Raw genomic sequence first — 23,731 nt, 5'->3', positions numbered from 1 at the left:
GAACTTTTGTGTGTTCATAATGCCATCAGTTTTGACAAAATCCTTAACAGCACTGGCTGAAATCGAGCCCCAAACCATGACAGATCCACCACTGTGTTTTACAGATAGTTGTAGGCACTGACTGCAGATGTCGGCAAAAGCAGAAGAAAGAAGTGAAAACAAAATCTGCATTTTTGCAACAGAAGATACAATTTAAAGTTGGTTTGTTGCTAAGTTGTCTGTGGTTTACCCCTTGAATTCATTACACTTAAATGAGTCATAGGTCAGTGTTTTGTGGCTTAAAAAACAGAAGAAGACCAGGTCATGGTCTTCCTTGGAAGAAAAATATAAAGAAATTACTTCTGGACATCAGTTAGATTTACTTAGAAAAGCTAGTGTTTGTTTTTGTGTGAGATTGGCATGCAGCCCAAATATCTTTATTGTGTACAACATTTAATTTTCTGTCCCTAAAACCCAACGTCAAGCCAGCTTAATTTTTCTAATATTTCGATTTTTCTTCTTGTTAAATTTTCTTAGGATACCAGGAAGGGAATGCTAACGTTTCATATCTCTGATTTACAGTCTCCTTGAATGAGCAAAGACAAAGTGTGGCAAGGTTCAAGTCACAAATTTACCCTCTAAATGTTATTAAAAGTTAATAACACAAAATTTTGCTTTTCTCTAATCGGCTTTTCAGTTCAACCTTGTGTTCTTTTGTATTCAAGATTTCTTCCTCCCTTCTTTTCTCGCCTTATTTTATTAATTTCTCTGTTTATCTGGTTTAATCATGCATCTGCTTCCTTTCTTTTGTTGGTTATAATTCTCTCAGCTTTCGGGGTTTTTGTCCTTCTTCAATGACTTCAACTGCATCTTCCTGGGCTTTTAGTTTAGCCTGCAGAGTTTATCAAATTACTTTCAAACAAATACATGACTCACTTGTCAAGGTTAGCAGAGGTGGCTGCTAGGATTTATTAATGAGCCTGTGGCTTTAGGGAGAGTTAATAAAAAGAAAAAACAGCCCTGCTCTTACCCTGGGACATTGTCCAGCGGTTGTTATGTTAATCACTTAGGCCTAATTAATACCATGCATATTATTAGCAAAATGAACATTCAAATGCCAGCATGCGTTAATTACTGCTGCAGAAGTCCTCTAGCCTACATTTCTCTTGTGAATTTTTGACAGTCTGCCAGTGCTAATTTACCTGAAGCCCTCTCATCAGCGCCAGAAATTATTGTATAAGTTTACAGAGTCAACAGAGAGATGGAGGATAAAATGTGCATTTAAACCCCCCACAAAAAACAGCAACTTTGAGGTGTTACTGAACTGCATCTCTTTAATGCAGAATTCATATTACCTGTGTGCTTTTCAGTGTCTCTGCTGTTTGACTGTCCATCCTAAAACGGTGCCTAACTCGTACACAGGATGTTTAATGGTTGTTTGAGATGATCCACGATCTGGTGGGCATACCTGTGTGCGTTTTAGAGGGATTTCCTGATCTAAGCTCCAGTCCTTTCATTCTAAACAAACACCATTCAATGAGCCACAAATCCCTCGACTTATTGTTATTATTGAGGCAACGTGGGAAAAGGAAAAGGGCACTTACCTGGCTCACCTCCTTGTACTTTGACTTCAAACGACTATACGTGATAAGTCTGCATGCAGATATTTTCAATGTATTCACGTTTTTAACTCTTGCATCCAAATGAGCAATAAAGACTTACTCAGTAGGAATATATAGTTGTAGTATGGAAGGAAAGTACAGCTTGGTGGTTTTTAGGTTGTGCCTACAGGTCAGCACAGTTCAAGATACAGCAATTTATGTCAGCACCATTTCTGTGGTAAAAGAATGAAAACAGTGGGGGGGGGGCATTGTAATTTGGGTCAGCCAGTGTTGTTATATTTAAATTATGCGTGCCCCGACAGTAATGGAGTCAAGCCAAAGAGGGCTGTGTTAAAATTCTAGAAACCTATAGTAATATGAAGATGATCTCAGCCAACTTTAAACAGCTCCTTAATTAATCCTCCTCTTGCACACGTAATTAATTGATTTACATGCTCACCTCCCCACAGCAGTCTCAAACAGTGCTTTCCTGCTGGGGAAGTTAATTGTCAGGTTAGACAGTCCCCCCCCCCCTGAGAATTTGCAGTCTGAATTATAATTTCAACTTTTTCCCCAGCGTTTTGGCAGTCAACAGCCTAATGAATTATCCTGTGACACTTACATAAAGAAGTTTATGGAGCACAACAAATGCTATTTGTTGGCTGTACTGGGTACAGTACAACAAGAAATGTTTCTGCTTTTATTGCTAAGGGGGAGGCTGTTTTATGTTTTAAGAAGATCTGCTACTTGTCATTGTCTTTAGCGTCTTCAGTTGCATCCACACTGGAAGGAATCTGTAATGTTGTGGCAACCACACACCACAGAAAGTCAATGACATTCAGTGAATTCAAGCGACTACATCCGAAAGAAATGCTAGCAGTGCTAAGGAGACAGGTCTGATGTTGCTGTCCGCTGGGAGCAGCTGCTTATCTGTCTGGAACTTGAAGTCCCACAGAATCCTAGCCATGTTGTTCTCAACCACCTTCGGCAGTGTCGCTCATTGGGGACAAATCCATATGTGGCACCAATGGGGTGGCTGTGGCTCTCCCAATGCTTTCATCGGCGTGTGAATTTGTGTGTACATGTTAGATAGAAAGCACTTAGATGTAGGAAAAAAGTGCTTGTATGTACGTGTGTGGGTGAATGACATCTGCTGTATAACATGGTTTGAGTGCTCAAGTAGAGTTAAAAACTGCTATTTAAGAACCAGTCCATTTACAATGTTCCTGTACACCATCCTAGCCACCTGGGTGTTCCTTTCTGTGTTCAGGCTCTGACACTCATTAATTCTTAAATCTAAATGAAACAATTCTACGTAACTACGGAACAATTTTGTAGCTGTCAAGCCGACAGAGCCTGTTAGCTTAGTTAGCGCAAAGATAGAAACACAGTATGCTATTTTTGCTTTCTGCATTTTGTTGATATTAAACTAATGAGTTACTTAGAATTGTCACTTAGTAACACTTGTGATTTAGTAGCTCTGATGTTGATAGTAGGAGGATTAAATTAATTGTTGTTTCCAGTTTTTGTGCTGAACAGCTAGCATTAGCCTTTCATTTAGCTCTTGTTAAGGAAGCAACCTCCAAATATCTCTAAATTACTTTTAGTATTACAACTACAATAATAGCTGTCACAGTGTAATTGTGTAATAATTGCAGTGGTAATACTCTTACATTGTATTGTTTTTACAAGGTTAAACTTTGCAAGTCATATTGTACTGCCCCATTATATAGCTGTCTATTTTGTAGCTTGTTCTTTTCACGTCACATTTGTGCCTTACACCATAGCATCAGCAGATAAAACAAGGTGGCCATCTTTAGATATGCACTCTTGTCCTCAATCATCTGACTGTGATTGTTCTCCTTAGGCTAAAGGACAGGAGACTGGGCTCAATGTATTTGCTATTGTTCACAGGTTTTCCCCAGAGTACTGGAGTCAGGACAGAAAAATGACCATCTTGGCCACAGCCTGCCAAGTCAACCAGTCTTTTCCCTAGGTCTCTCCTGTGTTGCTTTCTTTCATTCACAGTCATTTCAAAGTCACCCGAGACCTTGAAAGGGAAAAAATATTTCTTTCTGAAATGTTTTAAAAATGACATGTTTTTCTCTGAAAAAAGAACAAGAGAAAAAAGCGTTGTGTAAACAGTCTCAGACTACTTTCAAGGCTAAATAATTCAACGGTTTCTCATTATCAGCTCCACTCCCGTGAAGAGCAGACACCTTAAAACTTCACAAAGGCAAGTGGGCGTCCTCGCTTTTCATTGTCTCTCTATGCTACAACTAAATCTGACATTATTCTAATTAATGAGATGAGTTCATTACTGCTCTTGGGGTTAATGTGTTGTCCTCCACAGATTAGTGAAGGGATTTCACTTTTGCTGGAGTACCTAATTAGATCACAGTGGGTGCTGCCTGCTTAAATAGATGGAATAATGAAAGTCGTCACTCTTCTCAGCAGCAACTTGATTACTGCGCCCTATCTCTGCTCATAAAAGGCTCACATTCACCTGGAACAGGACTCAGTGAAAGGAATTCAATTATATGTATCAATAAAACAGCAACAGCACTTTCTTTTTAAGTTTGAGTTGGACTAACTTGGCTGTGATGATCAGAATTCTTGGGCCAAAACTGCCATCTAAAGGACCAAGACAGTACTGCAGTCATACATTGTTACGCATCGAGGTTAAGGTATTACTGTTTCTGGACACAAAATTAACAAACCATATTTGAGAAATTAGTAATTAGCATGCGGCAGAGGAATACACAAATGCTGCATCTAAAGTTACAGAGATCATGATCATCTCTTTCGCACAGTCTGTTTTATTCTTGAACAACCGTAATACATAAGTGTTAAGAATAATTAGTTTCTATACAAAAAACATGATAATGTGATTTTCCAAATGAACGTTCCTTTAATTTGTAAGAAAATTGTAACGTACGTGTATTGACATCAGTATCATGTCCTGTATGATCCTGTTATTATAAATAAAAATCATTTCTGATATAATAAAAATGGAAAACACGTTATCACAAAGGTTTTAAGCTCTTATTCAAAGTGTTTGTGTGTTCTCCTTCCATTTTTGCTTAAAAATACTCACTGGCCACTTATTATCACTACTTACACCTTGGTAGTACCATGTTGTCTATGGCAAATTCTGATCATACCATGTGAATGTGGCAACAGAGTTCATCAGAGCAGGCAATGATTTTATAATGTGTAGCTGAGTTTTGATGAGTGTGTAGTATGTTTTCTGTCTTTATCTTACAGAAGTGCCACCTGGTGAATCACGGTTGCCTTACTATCAGCTTGAAGCACTCCGACAATTCTCCTCTGACGTGTGACAAGGCATTTTCACCCAGCAAACTGCTGCTCTCCGAATATTTTTTCTCTCTCTTTTTTTTTGAACAGGTGTACCTACAAAAAATCTTTAACCTCAATGGCATTCAATACCTTTATGTTCTTTTATAGCTACACTATTTAAGATATTAGTATTAAGAGAATAAACAGAAAAACTGAAGGCTATTCGTAGTGTAAAATAAGTAATTGCAACACACCTAAAATATATACAATTTCCCTCGGGAGATGTTGGAGACCAAAGCAAGGTTAAAATCACACTTATTATTTGGTTTACAGTCATTAAATGGCCTGAAACAAAACTCCAAATTAATGTTAATCATGTTTTGTGCGTTTTACATATTCAAAGTAGTAACTGCTAGCTTAAAATGCTAAACTTTAAACCTTAATTCTTTGCACGTAATCCTAAATGTCTCCCTTATATGCATCTTTATATTGTTAAGAATACAACGGCAGGGCTGTTGTATCACTGAGGTTACATCCTCTGCAGTTTTTACCTACTTGGCACTTTAGAAACCTGAGTAAAATTCAGCATTCTTTAATTAAAATGCTAATATGGTGATTTTTTTTTAATCAGCCAATTTCTGTCATTTATAAATGAACGTATTCCTAAGAGACTTAAACTAGTGAGAGAGTTTGAATGACCTTAAATCCTGACTACATTATGGAAAACTAAAATAAGTCATCGTAATAATTAAAAGTATTTGGCAGCTAGCATTTGATATGTACACAATTCCACTAGTAATTCTATTGTTTTGTACTTATTTATTACTTGTGTGTATGACATTGCACAAATCCAAATATCATTTTTGTCCTTTGTTTTCTTCACATTAATCCCACTGCCTTGAAGCTTCATTTTCTCTGTTGGGCTTCTTAAAATTCACCTAATCTCTATTGCCCGTCCCACCCACTTATCGTGTGGTTTTGTAGTGTCTTCTAAGAGGAGAATACTGAGTAGCATATTGCACTCAGACACTAGTCATTAGGCACAGGAACTGTTGTCTTTGAGATAGGCTGAAGTGGTGGAGGAGAAACAGGAGGAGGGATTATGAGACTAATTCCCTCATAACTTTTTCCCCTCATTAATTTTGTTGGAGGGCATGAGATTCTTTAAATGCTAATGTCCAATAAAGATGTCAGCAATGACATTTTACAGTGACTGCACAGATGTGAACAAGGTTGACTGTGTTGTTGTGGAAGAACTTTTCCCACTCGCCTCATCTTACTTGTCTCACATGTTAATTTGAAGGATCCTTTATTGGGATTAAACATAACGTTCTGACACGTACACCTACTTATCCTTCTTATATTCAAACAAGGTCAGATGCAACGGGTATGTCCTGTCCTCAAAATAACTTTGTGGTACTGCTTGAGTCTAGCTAGAAAAAAATATTGGCAACCACCAGCGGTACCCCTCAGCCTTCTAGTAGACACACAAAATCCTACGTCACCTCATTGTCAAGTTATCGCACTCACATGATTTTCAGAAAACTTAACTCTGAGCTGGAGGTCGAGGTCATTGAGATTCAAACTCAGCCGAGATTTTTAGTAGACACACCTATGACATCAATATGAAGCTCCTACGTGGCCTCTTTCTTGAGTTACCTCATTCACAAAGTTAAGTGTCCCAGCCACGATGACAATAATCCCATGAGATTCTTACAGCTGAGGGGTAAAAATCTACACACAAAACCCCAAAATCAAACATTTCCAGAGGAAATAAACTTTAATTCACATACAATTTGATTCTATTTAATATACATACAATCAAGTATATTTAGAGGAAATTGATCGAGGTCAACGTGGCAACAAGTTGATGAGCCACCAAGAGAAATACATCCTTATTTGTCATCATAGCACACGCACCGATGTACAAAAAGGCAATCCTGTATTTCCTTAACAGCACCCATTAATCACCTAAAAACAAAGGACAAAAATCACTAACACTTCCAGAGTAAAATCAGTCCTTACAATCCCACTACGCTGAATTAGTGTCCAAAAGGTAGCAGGTGAAATGTATCTGTACGCAGCTCCTTTGTTTTCTCCTCCAAGGACAAATCATCGTCTGAAAATCCCTTTTGAAGGGATACGATTGTTTCGACACACAGTCATTCTGCTGAGGCTGACCACATTGCCAAGCTGCAGTCGGCCCTGCGCAGCACCCTTTGGGAGTTTCATGAAAATGCGGCGACACTAAAGGTTTGCATAATATCGGTCCCTGTTCATGTAATCTCTGTACGCAAACTTGGCGTCTCTCTTGCTGTGCGGGATCCGTCCGAACGGCGCATGGTCGTTGAAACATGAGTCGAAGACCTCGTCGACTATTTTCTCCGCCTCGGCTCGGCTAATTTTCCTCACGGCCAGGATGGAGCGAAGGGCGCGGCCTCGGACGCACTCCTGTCCAAGGAAAGCACACGAGTTTGGTTTGAAAATGGAAGCTGCGAGCTAAAATCTGCAAATAATTTTTGACCGGTGAAAGTACCTGATGATGCCGCTTAAAGCCGAAGTTGAATCTAGCAACTTCGTTGGTGAAGGAGCAGTCTCCGCTCAGGTTAGCTGCCCGGATCTGAAACAGAGGCACCAAAAACTAGAATCTTTGAGGAGCTTCACTCTGTGAGGCTTAACCAAATCCTCCCAGAATCCAGTCTCACTACTCATCAGTAAGTTTCACGATGCTTCCAGACACTTAGTCAGGGGGGAGCAACATTAGGGAATCTAAACAGCTGATGCCCCCCTACTGTTGGAAATTCCAGATCATTCTCAGTGGAGCTTTTGGACACTAGTAGTATTATGGAACTACTCTTGTTATTCAGTCCCAGTTTTCTTGTGAAAAGAAGACTTCACCACTCACCTCTGAACAGGCCAGATGTCTGAAGTTATTGAACCAGTCCACATGGGCCCGGCAGTGGTCAAAGGCATGTATGAGCTCATGCGTGACTACTCGGTTCATGTGGGACTGCTGGTGGATGTTGTTCTGACACAAAACGATCTGGGGGAAAAAAAACCCAACACAAATACGGTCAGTTCTCATAGGCCCGCACGGTCTGCAACACCTCTGTTCTTGTGTTTCCTACCTGAGACGAGGCCGCGTCAAATCCGCCGCTGACCGTCCCGTCACAGTCCTCACAGGAAAAGTGCCGATCTTTAAACACTTTACTGCATCCAGAGAGGAAAAGTGAAAACACTGTGACGCTCTTTATTTTGTAAAACTGTGCTTTGGCATATTTGTCACACTAACATGTTTAAGAGCAAACAAATTGTAATATTAGACAAAGATAACACTAGTTAATACAAAGTGCAGCTTTTAAAAGATTATTTCATTTATTAAGGGAAAAAACTGTCCAAACCTACCTCACCCTTTGTGAAAAAGTAACTGCGATTAGAACTGCAATCAAGTGTTATAAACAAACTGGTAATGAGTCTTTCACATCACTGGGGAAGAATTTTGTCCCACTCTTCTTTACAGCATTGTAATTTATTTTGGGGGTTTTAGCCATTCAGAGGTGGACTTGCTGGATCGTGCTGCAGAACACAAGTGTGCTTGAGGTTCAGAGCATGAAATGATGACCGAGCTTACAAGCAGTCCAGACCATCACACCACCATGTTTGATTGTTGGTATGCTATTCTCCTTAGTTTAATACCAAATGTAACAAGACACAAAACCTTTCAGAGAGTTCAACTTTTGTCTCATCAGTCCAGAAAATATTTTCCCAAAAGTTTTGGGAATCCTCGTCTCAAATGTGAGACGAGCCTTTATGTTCTCTTTGGTCAGCAGTGGTTTTCTCCTTGGGACTCTACCATGGATGCCCAGTCTCTTTCCTATTGTTGAATCATGAACTCTGACCTTAGATGAGACAACTGAGGCCCGCAGTTCTATAGTTGTTGTTCTGAGTTCTTTTGTGACCTCCTGGGTGAGACATCAGTGCACTCTTAGAGGCACTCCTGGGAAGGTTCATCACATCACTTTTTAAGAGCTTTTAGACGACTTCACTTTGTTGAACAGGTTCTATTTAAAAGATTTCTTAAAGGTCTGGTGGTAAACAGGCCTGGATGTGGTTAAAGAAATTGAACTCTGCTTTCCAAAAACAAAAAAACGTTGAAATATTATCGACAGGTAACTCATGTAGGGTGGGCGATTACTTTTTCACACAGGGCCAAGAAGGTTTGGGTAGGCAAAAATGTATTTATGTTTTGGGGAAGTGAAAATGTTAGTGAATTTGTTACTCTGGAAAAAATTGAAATGGCTTTTTAAGCATTTGTACTTAAGATTTTTATATGTATATAGTAGCTGTAAAACGAATAATCTGCAGCAAAGTTAAACTTGTAAAACTGTTCATTTCGACTGCTTGTTAATAATAAAAAGCAACAGCAAGAGTATCCCCCCTTTCCCATTTGTTGGGACTGCTCTGTATATAGATATCACTACAGTAATATGAGACTAACAGTGGAAGGTCAAGCGTGGTACTTTATTTTGAAGTGGCACGTACCATCCTGAACTCTTCATGGCACTGAGGAGGAGTTTGGCGTAAGGACCTGAGAGAGAAGCACACAAGCTAGTTAGCATTATCATTCACTGCTAACTGAATCAGCTAACGCTAAAAGTGCTGCCAATATAGACTGTGACTTTGTACACTGCAAAAGGCATGCAGTCCCCCGAACCGGCAGGTATTTGCTTCTTACTGCTGAGGTGACGTTCCCTTTTTAAAAAGTAGCTAACACTGATACTCACTGGTTTCCACTGCGAACTGTAACATGACCTGACACTTGTGGTTGAAAGTGAACAGGCTCTCTGCGATTGAGGTCTTTTTGTGCTCTCCCGGTTTTCTCTCCGGGAATAAGTCATATCCATATTCCTCCTCTTGTTTAGTCTGGTCCATTGTGCGAAATGCCCAGAGTATGAAAATGTCACCATGAAGGTCCTCCTGGTTAGCTGCAGACAGCTAGCAGGAGGGGTCGTCACTGTTTTGTAGGTCACGTGGGACATTTAGGTCAAAGGTAATGAATATGGAAATTGAGTTTGTTATCGCTGACGTCACTATTATGAAAAATAAAATATAGAAATATAATTCAAAGAAATGCGGAGAGCAATAAAATGTTAGCCTTTTATATAGTTAATTGGCTAGACTACAGTGAAGATCGTCTATTCGGAATGGGCAGAAAAGTCGTTAACTCGAAGTGGGTCTGAGGACCAAAATTAAACCAGTGTATCAAACGTTTTCATTTATAAGCTGAGTATATTTTGTGTTTCGTAGTTAATGTACTGTCAATCTACAGGCGTGTCAGCTTATAACAAATTATATGGAGTGACATTTGTGCCTTTATTATCCAGTCAATAGATTTGCGATTATAGATTGGAGGCAGAGTCCGTGCAGGTTTGGAAATGTGAGTTCAAAATGCAAAAAGTTTTAGATTTTATCTTTTGATGCTAGCCATCCACTGGCGAGTCTTCACTGGAGTGACAGCTTGAAATCATCCACAGTCAGGGAACTTAGATATGTTTACTTGCAATAAAAATACACTGCCTTTAATTTTAAACTTCTCATGTTTGGGCGCACATTAAAGTCACCAAAGTGACCCCACACTAACATAGACGATCTCTGGGTACGTGCAGTGCTGCTCACGCAGAGCAAAGGCTGCTGGGACCTTGCTGTCATGGCTGCGAACGTAAACAGAAAGCTGTGAATAAACGGCACTTTTTTCTTGTAGTTTTTAGCCAAACTAACGGAAGCTAAACTCTAACTGTGAAGCGGGAAGAGAAGTAACAGGTATTTCACACGTTTTGAGCAGCAACAGTCCGTTTATTTTATTTAAGTAAAGCAATGTTTTTGCTAGCCAGCTAGCTTCTAGCCAAAGAAGCGTGACGGCGTGATTCTCGTGTTTTCTTCCCGACTGCCGCACGAACCCAAAGGTGACAAGTGCCGCTAAGAGTTTGTCCCCCAAACAAATGTGTGTTTCACAGGGAGGGATATGTCCGTGGGAAACAAAGCCGCCGAGTTACAGCTTCAGATGCGGCAAAATGTGGAGGAGCTGCACAGCTTTGTGAGGGAGCTGGAGAACTGGGAGGCGGACATCAAGACGAAGGATGAGGAGCTGAGGACAGGGGTGGTTCAGGAGGTTCAGGTATGCCCCCCGCTGCAGACAGCTCGCGAGGCTCTTGGTGAACTGAAGTCCGTCCAGGTGTCAGCAGCTTCTTGTCTCTGTTGTAGAAAAAACTCCCTCCAGTGAGGAACAGGGACTACAGAGCCAAGAAAAGGGAGAAGAAGAAGGAGGAGGAGGAGGTTACTGGAGATGGTGACACAAAAACAGAGGAGGCCAAACAGGCTTCGAGAATAAAATCATACGACTATCAATCCTGGGACAAGTTTGATGTGGTATTTTTAAAAACCTATAAAACACACTTGGCTTTAGAAGTAAAACTTGTATGCAATCTGCTACAACTTTTATTTAATTTGTTTGATTTGTTGTGGCAGGAAAAGGTAATGGAAGAAATGGATAAGGAGGAAGATTGTCCTGCAGAGTCCAACGAGTCAGACTCGGAGGAAGCTTCAGTAGATCCAGAGAAAGCGCTGGCCGAGAAGGAAAAGGTGGATATTATATGTGAGGCATTAAAAAAAGGAAAAATAGATGTAGTACTGTACAGGCCAATCATGATCAACCCAATGTACGACATAGGGTTTTACAGGGGCTTGCAGTCACGATGTAGGTTTAGATGTCCTGCTGAAGGATAAATCTCCAATCAGGTGATCATGCAGGATACATCAAAATAAGTTATATAATCTGAAAGGGTCTGATACTCCTTCAAGGCCAATAAAAAAATTTTTTAATACAATTATATTATAACCAAAAACTGCCTTTTTAAAGTGTTTTCCAGGTAAAAACACATCAAACATGTGAGCTATTTGATTACTCTTTGTCACAGACATTTGATTATTGCAGTTTTTACCTGAAACTATGATTTATCCCATTATATTCCAAGTTTCTTATAGAGAGTGTGCACTTGTATTCATTTATCCTTGCTAACAACATTTTTTTTTTGTCAGATGTTGTTGATTATTCATTTGTGGCGTTCCATATCCAATGTTCCCCTCATAACATGGATGAGCAGTGATTCTCTCGTCTCATCCTTACTTTTTAAAATTTCATGTATTGGCCTTTATAAGCCTAGATACCGATATATCTGCAGATGGTTAATGAGCACTTATATACGTTATGTTGTAGGATTTACAAAGATCAGAAGCCCCCCCCCCCCCACACACACACACACACACTTTACAGCTATAGTTTCTGTTTAATTTTCAGGGTAACAATTTTTTTAAAGATGGGAAGTACGATTACGCGATTGAATGTTACACGAGAGGAATGGCTGCCGATCCTTACAACCCCGTGCTTCCCACAAACAGAGCTACATCATTCTTCAGGCTCAAAAAGTGAGTCGGAGCACCAAGAATGAAATCATACAATTAGAATGTTTGTGTAGTTTTTTTTAATTTTATTTTTTTCATTATTTTTTCCATTTTGTGTTTGTGCAGGTACGCTGTGGCTGAGTCCGACTGCAACCTGGCAATCGCTCTTGACAGCAAGTATTTCAAAGCGTACGCGTGGAGAGGAGCAGCGCGGTTTGCGCTGAAGAAGTATGAACCTGCATTAGAAGGTAACAAGCGTACCAACAAGACAGTATATTTTAATTTGAGCGCCCTTAGATGACAGTAAAAATATCCTCTGTAGATTACGAGATGGTTCTCAAGCTCGAGCCTGACAACACGGAGGCACAGAATGAAATAAAGAAAATCAGAGAGGTGGGTTAGTGCATAATGTGTGTTTGTGTGCGCACAGTCAACTTGGCGGTTCATCCTCTTTGATCTTCTTCTGTGTCCGCTTCAGGCCCTTGGACATCAGGTGGCTGCCGTTGCAAGCAAAGCTGCAGAGCCCCTGGAGGCCCCTGCAGTCGATCCTGATCAACAGAGACAGATAGAGGAGCAGCAGAGGAGACAGGAGGCGGTTTTCCAGAAGGACAGAGTAGGATTTTTGATGATGATTCATGAAGGTTTTCATGATTTTAGCAGTGTTTCTGCTTTCTTCCAAAAGATCTTAAGTGATGAGGGTTATTGTGTCTCTAGGGGAATGCCTACTTCAAAGAAGGGAAATATGAAGCAGCTGTAGAGTGCTACACCCGAGGCATGGAGGCAGACCACATGAACGTGCTGCTGCCCGCCAACAGAGCCATGGCTTATCTCAAGCTGGAGAAGTAAGGATACTTTTTCTTGACACACATTAAAAAGGCCTTCTTGTTTCTGACTGGCTTTGTTTTTCCTTTCCTTCTGCTGCAGGTTTAAGGAGGCGGAGGAGGACTGCACTAAAGCCATTTTCCTGGACAGTACTTACTCCAAGGCTTTCGCCCGGAGAGGTACAGCCAGAGTGGCACTAGGAAAGCTGGAAGAGGCCAGACAAGGTGCAGTGTGTTTGTGTTTTTATGAGCCCAAAAAACGACATTGTGTCTTCTGTCTGTTTGCTGTTGGGTTGGTTTTAATCTTCGATTCTGTTTGTGTGTGTCACAGACTTTCAGCAGCTGTTGAAACTGGAACCTGGAAACAAGCAAGCCCTTAACGAACTCCAGAAACTGCAGATGGTATGTGTCAAAATCCAGTCATTAGCCCAAAACTAAGTAGTCATAGAAGAAGAAAAACAATTAAATAATGAGTCAAAAGCATTAGCTCCATTAGCTTCTGATGTCTTTATTGGGCTTGAGATTTTTCTCCTCTCACTTTAGTCTTTCTCCTGGTGTTAGTACACAGGCTCCAGTGGCCGTCTGCAGGCTGTGAACGGCTCACAGATGAGAACAGTCCAACCAATAGACAAACCAACACACCTTCGCTCAACCGTGAGTAGCAAATGTCTGTTTAAAAAGCATTTCCTGGATTGCAAGCGTCACTCTTGGCACCCCTTATTGTGAGGGACCAAGCAGCCAAAACAAAGAGGACACAGGCAAAAAAATATCTTCAAAAAGGGTTTTCTTTATTTTAACCCTCAAAAAGTCCAAAATTCAAAACCATACTTAGCAGGCCCATAAAACAGGTCAACTAAATATAACTCTACAAAAAGTAATTTCCAGAAACTTAAACAAAACAAAGTGAGACACAACTTAACTCACAAACTGACCTAATTACAAAGACACACGAGGGTAGCTTTTATAATGATTTGGCCAAACCATTTGAACACAATAGGGGGGAAAACAAAAACACACACTAATATTAACTAAGCACAGAATAACCTAACTAAACCTAAAACACCCCTGCTCCTGGTAAGCCCATGGTTGGTCCTGCTGAGCAGGCATTTTGTCCCCAGAGTCCTCAGCCACACCTTTTGCCCAGACAGGAAACAGCCACCGCCCAAACCCAGGTAACTCAAAGAGAAACATAATTAATATAACAAAACATTTTAGAAAAACCATACAATGCTACTATGTGCGCGCCTCATAATACCAGTGTTAGGTTTAACCAAATGATTAATGAATTATATTAATGAAGAATACTGCAAAGCAAAATAATAAAGTGAAAAATGGACTAATTTACCCCTGTGTGGCTGCTGCCATCACACTTAGACTAGTGTATTTGTAAACTAATATGAACTATGTGAAAGTGGATTTGTGATCCAGCGGAGCTCCGTTTGAACACGCTGCTGAGAGAAGACAAACACTTATTTTGCCATTGCTTGCATGCTATTTTGTTTTGTTTAGTTTAGTTTTGTTTTGCAGGCCCATAAAAATCTTCAGTGCACATGTGACTTTTATTATGTTAATTTTAATCTTTCCTGGAATGACCAGAATCAACGGTGGGGTCCTTTTAATTTTATAAAGCTTGACAAACCTTTTTTTTTCTCTGCAGAAACCTCTGAGGAGGATAGACATCGAGGAAATCAGCGGAAAGATTGTGGTGCCCGAGGGGGAATCAGGGGCATACAAGCCCTTGGTGCAGGAAGTGGTGAAGGAAGTAGAGGAGGCGTCTTCTCCCCTGTCTACATCCCCCAGCGCCAAGATGATCAAAATCGAGGAGCTGTCAGAGGTCCCCTCACAGGCATCAGAAAAGTAGGTGTCAGCATTTTTGAGTATTGCTCTTAACTTTTCTGCACTAGTTGTTATTTTATTGTATCAGTTTTTGTCCTATTAAAAGTTATTCTTCATTTCACCAGACAGCCCAAACAACCAGAGCAGGCAGAAACCGTTCATCCTCCTCCTGAACCATCAACCGAACCTTCCTCAACAGGAACAGACCTGCCTCCTCCACCAACAAACAGCTTCCAGCTGGAGGCGGACCTCCGCAGGATTGGAAACCAGCCCGAAACTGTTTACAGATATCTGAAGGTGAGCCTCCATGCGCTTTTCTTTGTCCCGTCTTCCTCCCCTCACCTCACCCAGTCGCAGCAGATGAGCCTGGTTCTGCTGTTAAAAGGAAGTTCTTCCTTCCCACTGTTGCCAAAGCGCTTGCTCATAGTGTCATATGATTGTGGGGGCTTTCTCTGTTTTCATTATATTTTTGTAGAGTGTTTACCTTACAATAAAAAAGCGCCTTGAGGCCACTGTTATTGTGATTGGGCGAGTATAAATAAAATAAAATTGAATTTCTATCAAGTTATCAAAGATTTTTGGCTAACAGGAAATAGCTGTTCTGAACCAAATGTTTAAAAAAATGAAAATAGGCTGCTGGAGTTTGTTTTAGCTGAAATTGTCGTCTTTGTTCTTGCTTTTTTTGTTTGTCTTGTGTTTTTATGTACAGCAAATAAAATCTGAGGCTTACGCCAAGATTTTCCACAACTCCCTCGAACCTGATATCCTCAGTCTTATCCTGAGGACTCTACATGACTTCTACATCAAGTAAGTTTTTTTTTTTTTTTTTTTTTTTTTTTAATGGTGTCTACGTCAAAGTTATGGTTAATCGTAGTATTATTATGCATTAAGCATCCTGTTATTTTCAGTCATACTCAGACAAATAGGTGCAGCTAAACTCTTAAAGTAGTGAACACGTGTAGCTCTGTGGTGGATTTAAAAAAACAGCTTTGTTTGCAGGAATGAAGAGCCGGCCGTCATACTGGAGACTCTCAGGAGTCTTGCAAGCGTGAGGCGCTTCGATGTGGCTGTTATGTTCATGTCATCACCAGAGAAGAAAGGTGGAGTCTTTACATGATGCGCCGCTGCAAACGGCTCATAGGTTCACTTTGTCTTTTTCATCCACATTTTTCCAGCATATTGATCATTTCTGGGGGGGTTTCTTTTCCTCACAGTGCTCAAAGAACTGTTTGACTTTCTTCACCAAGCCGACCTGGACAGATCATCTATCACGGCTTTGCAGAAGAAGTATGGCGTGTAATTGCATTGAATGGAAATTTGGCGCCTCAGACTTTGCATTTCAGAGAAAACCAAAAAAATCAGCTGTTGTTTGTTTGCTGAATAAACTTTTGTTTAATAAGACTGCAGAGATGTGAATCTTTCCTCTGGAAAGGCGCTGTCGTTTTCTGTCATAAGCGAGTTTATTTAAAGTTGGAGGCTGGGAATTCAGTTTCAGCTGCATTTTAATAAAAAATAAAGAAAAACTTTTCACAGAGGTTCACTTGACTGTTGATTAAGATAGACTCTGCAATTTGCAAATGCAATAAAAGCAGATGTTTACCTTCAATAGCAAGAAATTGTTCAGAAATGTAAATGGAACCAAGTTATTAATCACAGATCCTTTATGGGGTTTTTGGAATATCTAGGCAGGCATACAGAGGCGATATTTAAACGTACCACTCCTGTTGTCCCAAATTTAAGTTTGTAAAAGTTTAATTGAGAATTAAAGGTTTTAATCAAATTTTAGTTGTGTTAAAACTCTGTAACAATATGAATGGGTCTGTGTGAGCAGTTTGAAGTAAGCCAAGAAAACTAAATACGTTTTCAGTAAACTGAACACCAAATAAAGAATCTTTTTTTAATGTGTTTGGACTTCGATAATTTGATGAGTCTCCCCAGGTGTGAGAAATGGAAGAAAATGAGTTTTAGTAAATACCCAAGCTGTTGAGTCTTAATAAAATCCAGGAAAATGTGGAACCGAAAGGTTGATTCTGTTCATCTGGATGCAGCGTTTTCAGTGGGAGAAACGTTTGGTCCAATCCAAGTGACGTCTTCAGTCTCAGCTGACTGCAGGTTTCACCAATTTTGTAAACAGTACATTTGCATAATGACTGAAACCAGCCCACTGAATGAACAATGGGCTGTGAGGTCAGTTCATTGATCAATATGCAAATTGTCATGATCAAAGACCTGAGTATCACTCACACACTCACAGCATTGTAATATGGTGACAGATGGACCCTTAGGCCCCCTCTCCAGTTCAGAGATGTCCTTTTCCTTAAATGACCTCTTTGATTGCCGATCAAACCAGCGTTCCTCCCTGTCCAGGATGTGTACATCCCCATCATTAAAAGAGTGTCCACTGACGAGGTAGCTCTTCTGTGTTGTGCCATCCGCTTAGCCAGATGTTTGGTTTCCGCGATGTATAAATCATGGCAATCCTCCTGGCACAGCGTACGCTATATTACTGTGTTGGAGGACCGATTCCTTGGGGTGGACCAATTTTAGGCGCAGCGTGTTTTGGGCTTTAAGCACCACAGAGACTCGGTGTTTAGAAAAAATGTGTCTCAACTGTTCTGATACTCCTGACACATCAAGGATCACTAAGGGTTTTAGCTTAGGGAGCATGTTCTTCAGCTTCCCTGGCCGCTGTGTCTGTGGGGATGGTGTTGGCTCTATGTTGTAGTGTCCTGATGACACCCAGTCTGTGCTCAAGTGGGTGATGAGAGTATGTGGTAGTTGTAAATAGTAAATGTGGTAGTGCAGCTACAGAATGGGTAAACATAGCCTTGCACATACAGTATATATGTTACTGATGCTTGTGCAGAGCGGACCAGTGGGTGCAGTTCTTCTAGCGTCTCCATGTCAGTGAGGCTCTGCAGTGAAAAGCACATAAATCAATGCACATGAACAACAGCTACAAACACCGAGCCATTTTCTGATGGGCACAGAAGAGATGCCAGTCTAAATTTTGTTGTACTTGTATAACGACAACAAAGATGATCCTATCCTGTTATTGTAATTACAATAAGTGGAGTTATTTCAGTTGCAGGTTGTAACACACAGTAGCATCTTGATGAATCTAACTCACCCAACCACCTTCAGTGTGAATGCCTACCAAACTGTTGCATATGTCTGCATATTTTTAAAATGCAAATGTTAGCTTTTGTACAGCAGGTGGAGCCAAAGCTAAAACAAGACTAGCTAAATGAGAAACTGGGCATGCTTTCCAGTTCCAGAGCAGTTTTAAGACTATACACACACTCTTACAGGTGATTTCACTGCACGGTCAGATTTTATTTGTTCAGATTTTCAGGATACAGAAGAAAATATCTTGCCACATGTAAGTCGTCCTGATCCCATACGTTCTTGTTCACATGCTAAAGAATGTCACAAATATCTTAATAGCTACGCCTCGTATGCGCCGTCCCTTCTGTACTCTGATATGAAAGTCCTTTCAGCTTCACTGATTAGAAAGTACAAATAGAGACTGGCCCATTGTAAACAAGTGAGACGAGCATAAAGTGCTGCATTGTCAGGTTGCAGGTGAGTCATTCACTCTCAAAGCCATTTTATCTTGAGCTGATTCACAAAGGCCGGAAAATCTGACAGAGAAAAACACACATACCGTATATGAAAAAGAAACATTTAACAGTGAGATAAAAACTCCACATCTTTATTGTAGTTAACACTATAGTAGCAAATAATAATAATTGTAAAAAATGCTTAGAAAATTAATAACAGATTGTCACGGTGCTTGGTATTTTGACAAAGCTTATTTATTTATTTATTTTCTGAAAAGTTGCAGTGAAGTTGCAATGTGTTTGACCCCTCTGGGCCACTGTACTTTTGGGATTTTCAAGGTTGTTTTCTTCACGTCCATTCTCTCATAGTTTCTTAGTGTCTGGTTTCAGTCTGCTTTTAGTTAGTGCCTTCCATTTTGTTAAGGCTCCACCACCAAGGTAGATGTTCCCACTTTTAGTTACTTCCTGTTTTAATATGGTACCTATTTGTCTTCAGCATTTTGTATTTAGCTTTACTTCCCCATGCCTCTGAGTGTTTGTACCTGTGTGCTGTTCCCCAGCTGTGAGCTCTTCCCTTGATTAGCCTTGTGTGTATGAGCAGCTTTAGTTTTCCCTCATTCTTTGTCTATGTGTTTCTTAGTTTAGTTTTTCCTTGCTCTCATGTTTTCCCTGGATTTTGTTACCTTTTCGACTTTGTTTTAATTTGGACTGTTGCTTCATATATTCGTTAAATATACATTGTAAGTTTTCATTTCAAGGTCCACTAACAAGACAGATAATTGCAAAAATAACAACAATACAACAGCTGATTACATCATATCTCAGGCGAGTTCTGTCGCTACTCGATCACAGTGTGAAGGAAGCAGGAATGATGAAGGCCAGCAGCAGCACAGCTGAAGATTCTTCAAGACGAGTGGCCAGGCTGCGGTTTGCCGCTGAACAGGAAAAAGCAAAAATATGTGTCAAGTCAACACTTGAACCACACGACTGGACTAACTGTGGAAAAATGACTTCCTGCAGCTTCTGCTGGACTCTACACACAGTCCTGTCTTGATGCATGCTCAATCATCCAGGTAAGGAAATCCCAAAAAGTTGATTCTGTTCATTTGGACTCGTTTTCAGCAGGAGTTTTGTCACTTGGATGAGTGAAAATGTAACGTCCAGATGAACACAATCAACTTTCTGGGATTCACTGTGATCACGTGATTCCAAAAGAGAATGAAGTCTCACAAGATCAGATGATATTTGGTTTTAACTTAACTTTAGCAAGTAGCAACACAAATGATGCACTGCCTAATAAGAAGTTCTCAGTGTCTTTATTGTTAACTCGCAGACTTAAAAACCTTTACGTACATGCCACCTGCAGAGACTGAGTCGTGGAGATGTAAAGATGTGAGAGGGAGTTCTGAGCTTTGCAGGTCAGAGACCCAGAGAGAGTCCTGGGAGGTGGAACGATGGAAACCGGGTTTCCTTCTACAGTACTGAATGTCATGCCATCGAAGTCAACTCTCCATATGTAGTTGCAGGAGGGGTAGCACTCAGCCGAGCAGGTGAAGTTGGACGCAACTCCTGTAGTGAGATTTCCTGGGCCACGTATCTGTATGTTTGAAGGTCCGGCTGAAAAGTTTGAAAATAAAAAACATTTTCTTGAAGTTATTGCTGCTAAGACAACTTACGAGATCAAACTGAATCTTGCTGTCACTACCTGCTGCTTGCAGCATCTTTTGGGCAGCGGCTGCTGTTTTGGTAACAGGATTGACAGCTGTGCACGTCAGGTTTTGGGCTGCCTGTAGTTCTGTAAGCTGCAAGCTCAGCTCTGGGCCCTGGGAAGTCACATTCCCCCAGGTCCAGGTGAACTGACATGCAGGGTAACAACTGGCCGAGCACTGAAAACTGTACAGTATCCCCAGAGTCACTACATCAACCACACTCATGGCTACTGACGCTGGTCCATCTGAGGTTAGAAGCAGAACAGACAAGATAAAAAGCTTAATTTCTTACTCAACGCGGCAAATGCTTTGCTAATAGAAAGATACATATTTCAGTTATATTGTGGAATATGTTTTTTTCCTTATTTTGCTTTTTTTAACCACTGTATGATTTGCCTTTATCACAAATTACTGCATCAATGTAGTCTGACACAGAGGCAGTGACTGAGGTGTCAGTGAAACAGAGGTTGCTTTGATAGTCATACACATGGTTAGTAGGGGTGCAACGATACTCGTATCGATATTGAATCGTTCGATACAGTGCTTTCGGTTCGGTACGCATATGTATCGAACAATACAAAATTTTTAATTTATTTTATCAACTTTCCTTCTGACGATGCTGTCTGTGTTGAGCGCTCAGTGGATCTGCGCTCGACAGTGCAGCCTAGGCGGAGTAGTCGAACCCAGATTCACTGAGCGCAGGGCAAGCTAGCAGACAGAAGTTAAGCTCTCGTTGCAACATGGCAAATTGAACCTCCCCCACCCTCATTCAGATCTGGCGTTTGGAACTATTTTGGTCTTCATGTGAAGTATGACCCTGAAGATAAGCGCGTCATGGACTAAAGTAAAACAGTATGTCGGATGTGCCACGCAATGCTCAATTACATGGGTGGGAACTACTGCGTTAGCGCAGTTAGCTCGTTAACGTGTTGATGCCATCCAGCCCCACGCACAGGGCGATCCGCGGTAGCTCGTTAACGAAGATTTGCCGTGTTGTGGCGTTAACATCATTTCAGATTAACGCTGACAGCACTAGTGGGAACACAACGAATATGACTGCACATTTACGCCGACATCATCCTAGTGCAAAGACAAGTGGAAGCAGACAAAAACAACAAGCATGCATGCTACAAACTTTACCCGAGTCATTTAGACAGCCGTTAGCACCTGATTCTCCTTATGGGGACCTGATATGTTTAATATGCTGCTGAGAGTATACCCCAGAAGAAGCCTATAGTATAGCTTTTATTTTGGAAAGAGCCATTTCTCTGTAATAAACTCTCTTTTCCAAAGATGAGTGATTTCTCAATCAGATTTATTATTTTATCCCTTTGTTGTTCCAGCAACATTAAATTTTAAAACTGTACTTTTGAGTTAAAATATATTTATAATTTTAATAAATGACAAATGAAAAAAGCATGAACATTTTTTGTATCGAAAAAATATCGAACCGTGACACCAAAGTATCGAACCGAACCGTGAATTTTGTGCATTGTTGCACCCCTAATGGTTAGCAAACCATGATGGATGCTCATGTAAACACAGCTAAAATATCAAACAGTAAGCTCAGTTTCATGAACACTTACGAACTTTCAGCTTTAAACTGAACTCTGATACCTGTCATGTGTAGAACAAGAATACTGAATGCGTTGAAGCTTTCTGGGAAGAAACTGAACCAATATTCACAGCTATTAGGACTTAGACTGTAAGATTTCCAGCTGGATTTATACAGTAAACAACCTCTGGTTAAGCAGATGGTATAAAACAGAAAAGCTAACTACTCAGGCCAGGACTCTGCAGTCCTTTTCCGCCTACAGGCGAGTGGCCACTCTTGTTCAATGACAATGATGAGGGTGTAAACACCCTGGACCAGGAGGAACGCCACCTCTGAAACAATTTGCATATCAGTGATCGTGAAGCTGACCTCACAGCCCGTCAGCAGTGTAAGTTTCAGTCATTGTGCAAATGTACTGTTTATAAGGTTTGCGCACAAAACTCCCACTGAAAATGTAACGTCCAGATGAACACAATCAGCTTTCTGGGATTCACTGTGATCACGTGATTCCAAAAGAGAATGAAGTCTCACAAGATCAGATGATATTTGGTTTTAACTTAACTTTAGCAAGTAGCAACACAAATGATGCACTGCCTAATAAGAAGTTCTCAGTGTCTTTATTGTTAACTCGCAGACTTAAAAACCTTTACGTACATGCCACCTGCAGAGACTGAGTCGTGGAGATGTAAAGATGTGAGAGGGAGTTCTGAGCTTTGCAGGTCAGAGACCCAGAGAGAGTCCTGGGAGGTGGAACGATGGAAACCGGGTTTCCTTCTACAGTACTGAATGTCATGCCATCGAAGTCAACTCTCCATATATAGTTGCAGGAGGGGTAGCACTCAGCCGAGCAGGTGAAGTTGGACGCAACTCCTGTAGTGAGAATTCCTGGGCCACGTATCTGTATGTTTGAAGGTCCGGCTGAAAAGTTTGAAAATAAAAAAACATTTTCTTGAAGTTATTGCTGCTAAGACAACTTACGAGATCAAACTGAATCTTGCTGGCACTACCTGCTGCTTGCAGCATCTTTTGGGCAGTGGCTGCTGTTTTGGTAACAGGATTGACAGCTGTGCACGTCAGGTTTTGGGCTGCCTGTAGTTCTGTAAGCTGCAAGCTCAGCTCTGGGCCCTGGGAAGTCACATTCCCCCAGGTCCAGGTGAACTGACATGCAGGGTAACAACTGGCCGAGCACTGAAAACTGTACAGTATCCCCAGAGTCACTACATCAACCCCACTGAGCACCACTGAGGATGGTCCATCTGTTAGGAATGGTTGAACAGATAAAGCTGTTACATTCAAGTAAGTTATTGGATTGTAATTTTTGACAAAAGTTCGAGATAAAACATCATTTTTAAAAGATTTAGAAACATAGTGATCGAGGAATCTTACATGTAGAGTCTGCTGTGGTTCTAAGTAGCTCAGTTGTGTTGCCATAAAATCCTTTATCATGAAAAATGTACAAATTTCATGTCAAATTAACACCATATATTCCATATGTTCCAGGTCACACTACAATAAATAAATTCAACTTTTAATTCAATAAGTCCATAAAAAAGTTTCACCATACCATTTTCATAAAAATCTGATAACCTGCGCTTAGATAATTCCAACTCATGCAAGCGGACGTGAGGTGTGTGTGTCTTCCTTACCAGGCAGACACGTGAGCAGCAGCAGACAGGCTGACTGATGAACCATGGTGTCCGCAGATGCTGAAGTATCCACTCTCTTATGATCATAAAGACTGTACAGTCCTTATAATACATGGGAGAAATGGTATGCCCACTGTTATCAACCACTCAACACAAAAAGCAAACAACCTCGAGGGGTAAAAGAAGTACATGTTGGTTATCAGCTGGTTCTTTTGTCTGGGTTTCTTTTTTTCTCTGAACAGTGCTGCAAAAAAATAATCCTG

At 40.7% G+C, this 23,731-nt stretch overlaps 3 protein-coding genes across 3 annotated transcripts; 1 reads left to right on the top strand and 2 right to left on the bottom strand.

The window, feature by feature from the left end:
* Window positions 1-6,715: 6,715 nt before the first annotated feature.
* On the bottom strand, window positions 6,716-9,885 carry atp23 (ATP23 metallopeptidase and ATP synthase assembly factor homolog). Its single transcript, XM_085375462.1, has 6 exons — window positions 9,665-9,885; window positions 9,423-9,468; window positions 8,009-8,090; window positions 7,786-7,923; window positions 7,417-7,500; window positions 6,716-7,331 (listed from the first exon to the last, which is right to left on the bottom strand). The coding sequence occupies exons 1-6, from the start codon at window positions 9,810-9,812 to the stop codon at window positions 7,128-7,130; spliced, it is 702 nt and encodes a 233-aa protein (XP_085231588.1). The 5' UTR covers window positions 9,813-9,885; the 3' UTR covers window positions 6,716-7,127.
* A 702-nt stretch (window positions 9,886-10,587) lies between these two features.
* On the top strand, window positions 10,588-16,707 carry rpap3 (RNA polymerase II associated protein 3). The gene is made up of 17 exons (XM_085375460.1): window positions 10,588-10,700; window positions 10,895-11,055; window positions 11,142-11,306; window positions 11,406-11,519; window positions 12,235-12,362; window positions 12,465-12,586; window positions 12,661-12,731; window positions 12,817-12,951; window positions 13,053-13,180; window positions 13,263-13,384; window positions 13,491-13,561; window positions 13,721-13,813; window positions 14,817-15,016; window positions 15,121-15,292; window positions 15,705-15,802; window positions 15,995-16,095; window positions 16,210-16,707. The coding sequence occupies exons 2-17, from the start codon at window positions 10,903-10,905 to the stop codon at window positions 16,293-16,295; spliced, it is 1,959 nt and encodes a 652-aa protein (XP_085231586.1). The 5' UTR covers window positions 10,588-10,700; window positions 10,895-10,902; the 3' UTR covers window positions 16,296-16,707.
* Window positions 16,708-19,404: 2,697 nt separating this feature from the next.
* Window positions 19,405-23,514, bottom strand: LOC146615421 (uncharacterized). The gene is made up of 7 exons (XM_085375559.1): window positions 23,469-23,514; window positions 22,830-23,078; window positions 22,477-22,740; window positions 20,664-20,693; window positions 20,264-20,554; window positions 19,912-20,175; window positions 19,405-19,493 (listed from the first exon to the last, which is right to left on the bottom strand). Exons 1-7 carry the CDS (start codon window positions 23,512-23,514, stop codon window positions 19,405-19,407), a joined length of 1,233 nt encoding a protein of 410 aa, XP_085231685.1.
* Between the last annotated feature and the right edge of the window lie 217 nt (window positions 23,515-23,731).

This window comes from Diplotaxodon limnothrissa, linkage group LG17, assembly GCF_057381915.1.
Source record: "Diplotaxodon limnothrissa isolate DT_005_m linkage group LG17, D_limnothrissa_male_GT1.1, whole genome shotgun sequence".
Classification (NCBI taxonomy): domain Eukaryota; kingdom Metazoa; phylum Chordata; class Actinopteri; order Cichliformes; family Cichlidae; genus Diplotaxodon; species Diplotaxodon limnothrissa.
The sequence above is the reverse complement of the archived record's forward strand: the minus strand, read 5'-3'. Positions and strand labels throughout refer to the sequence as shown.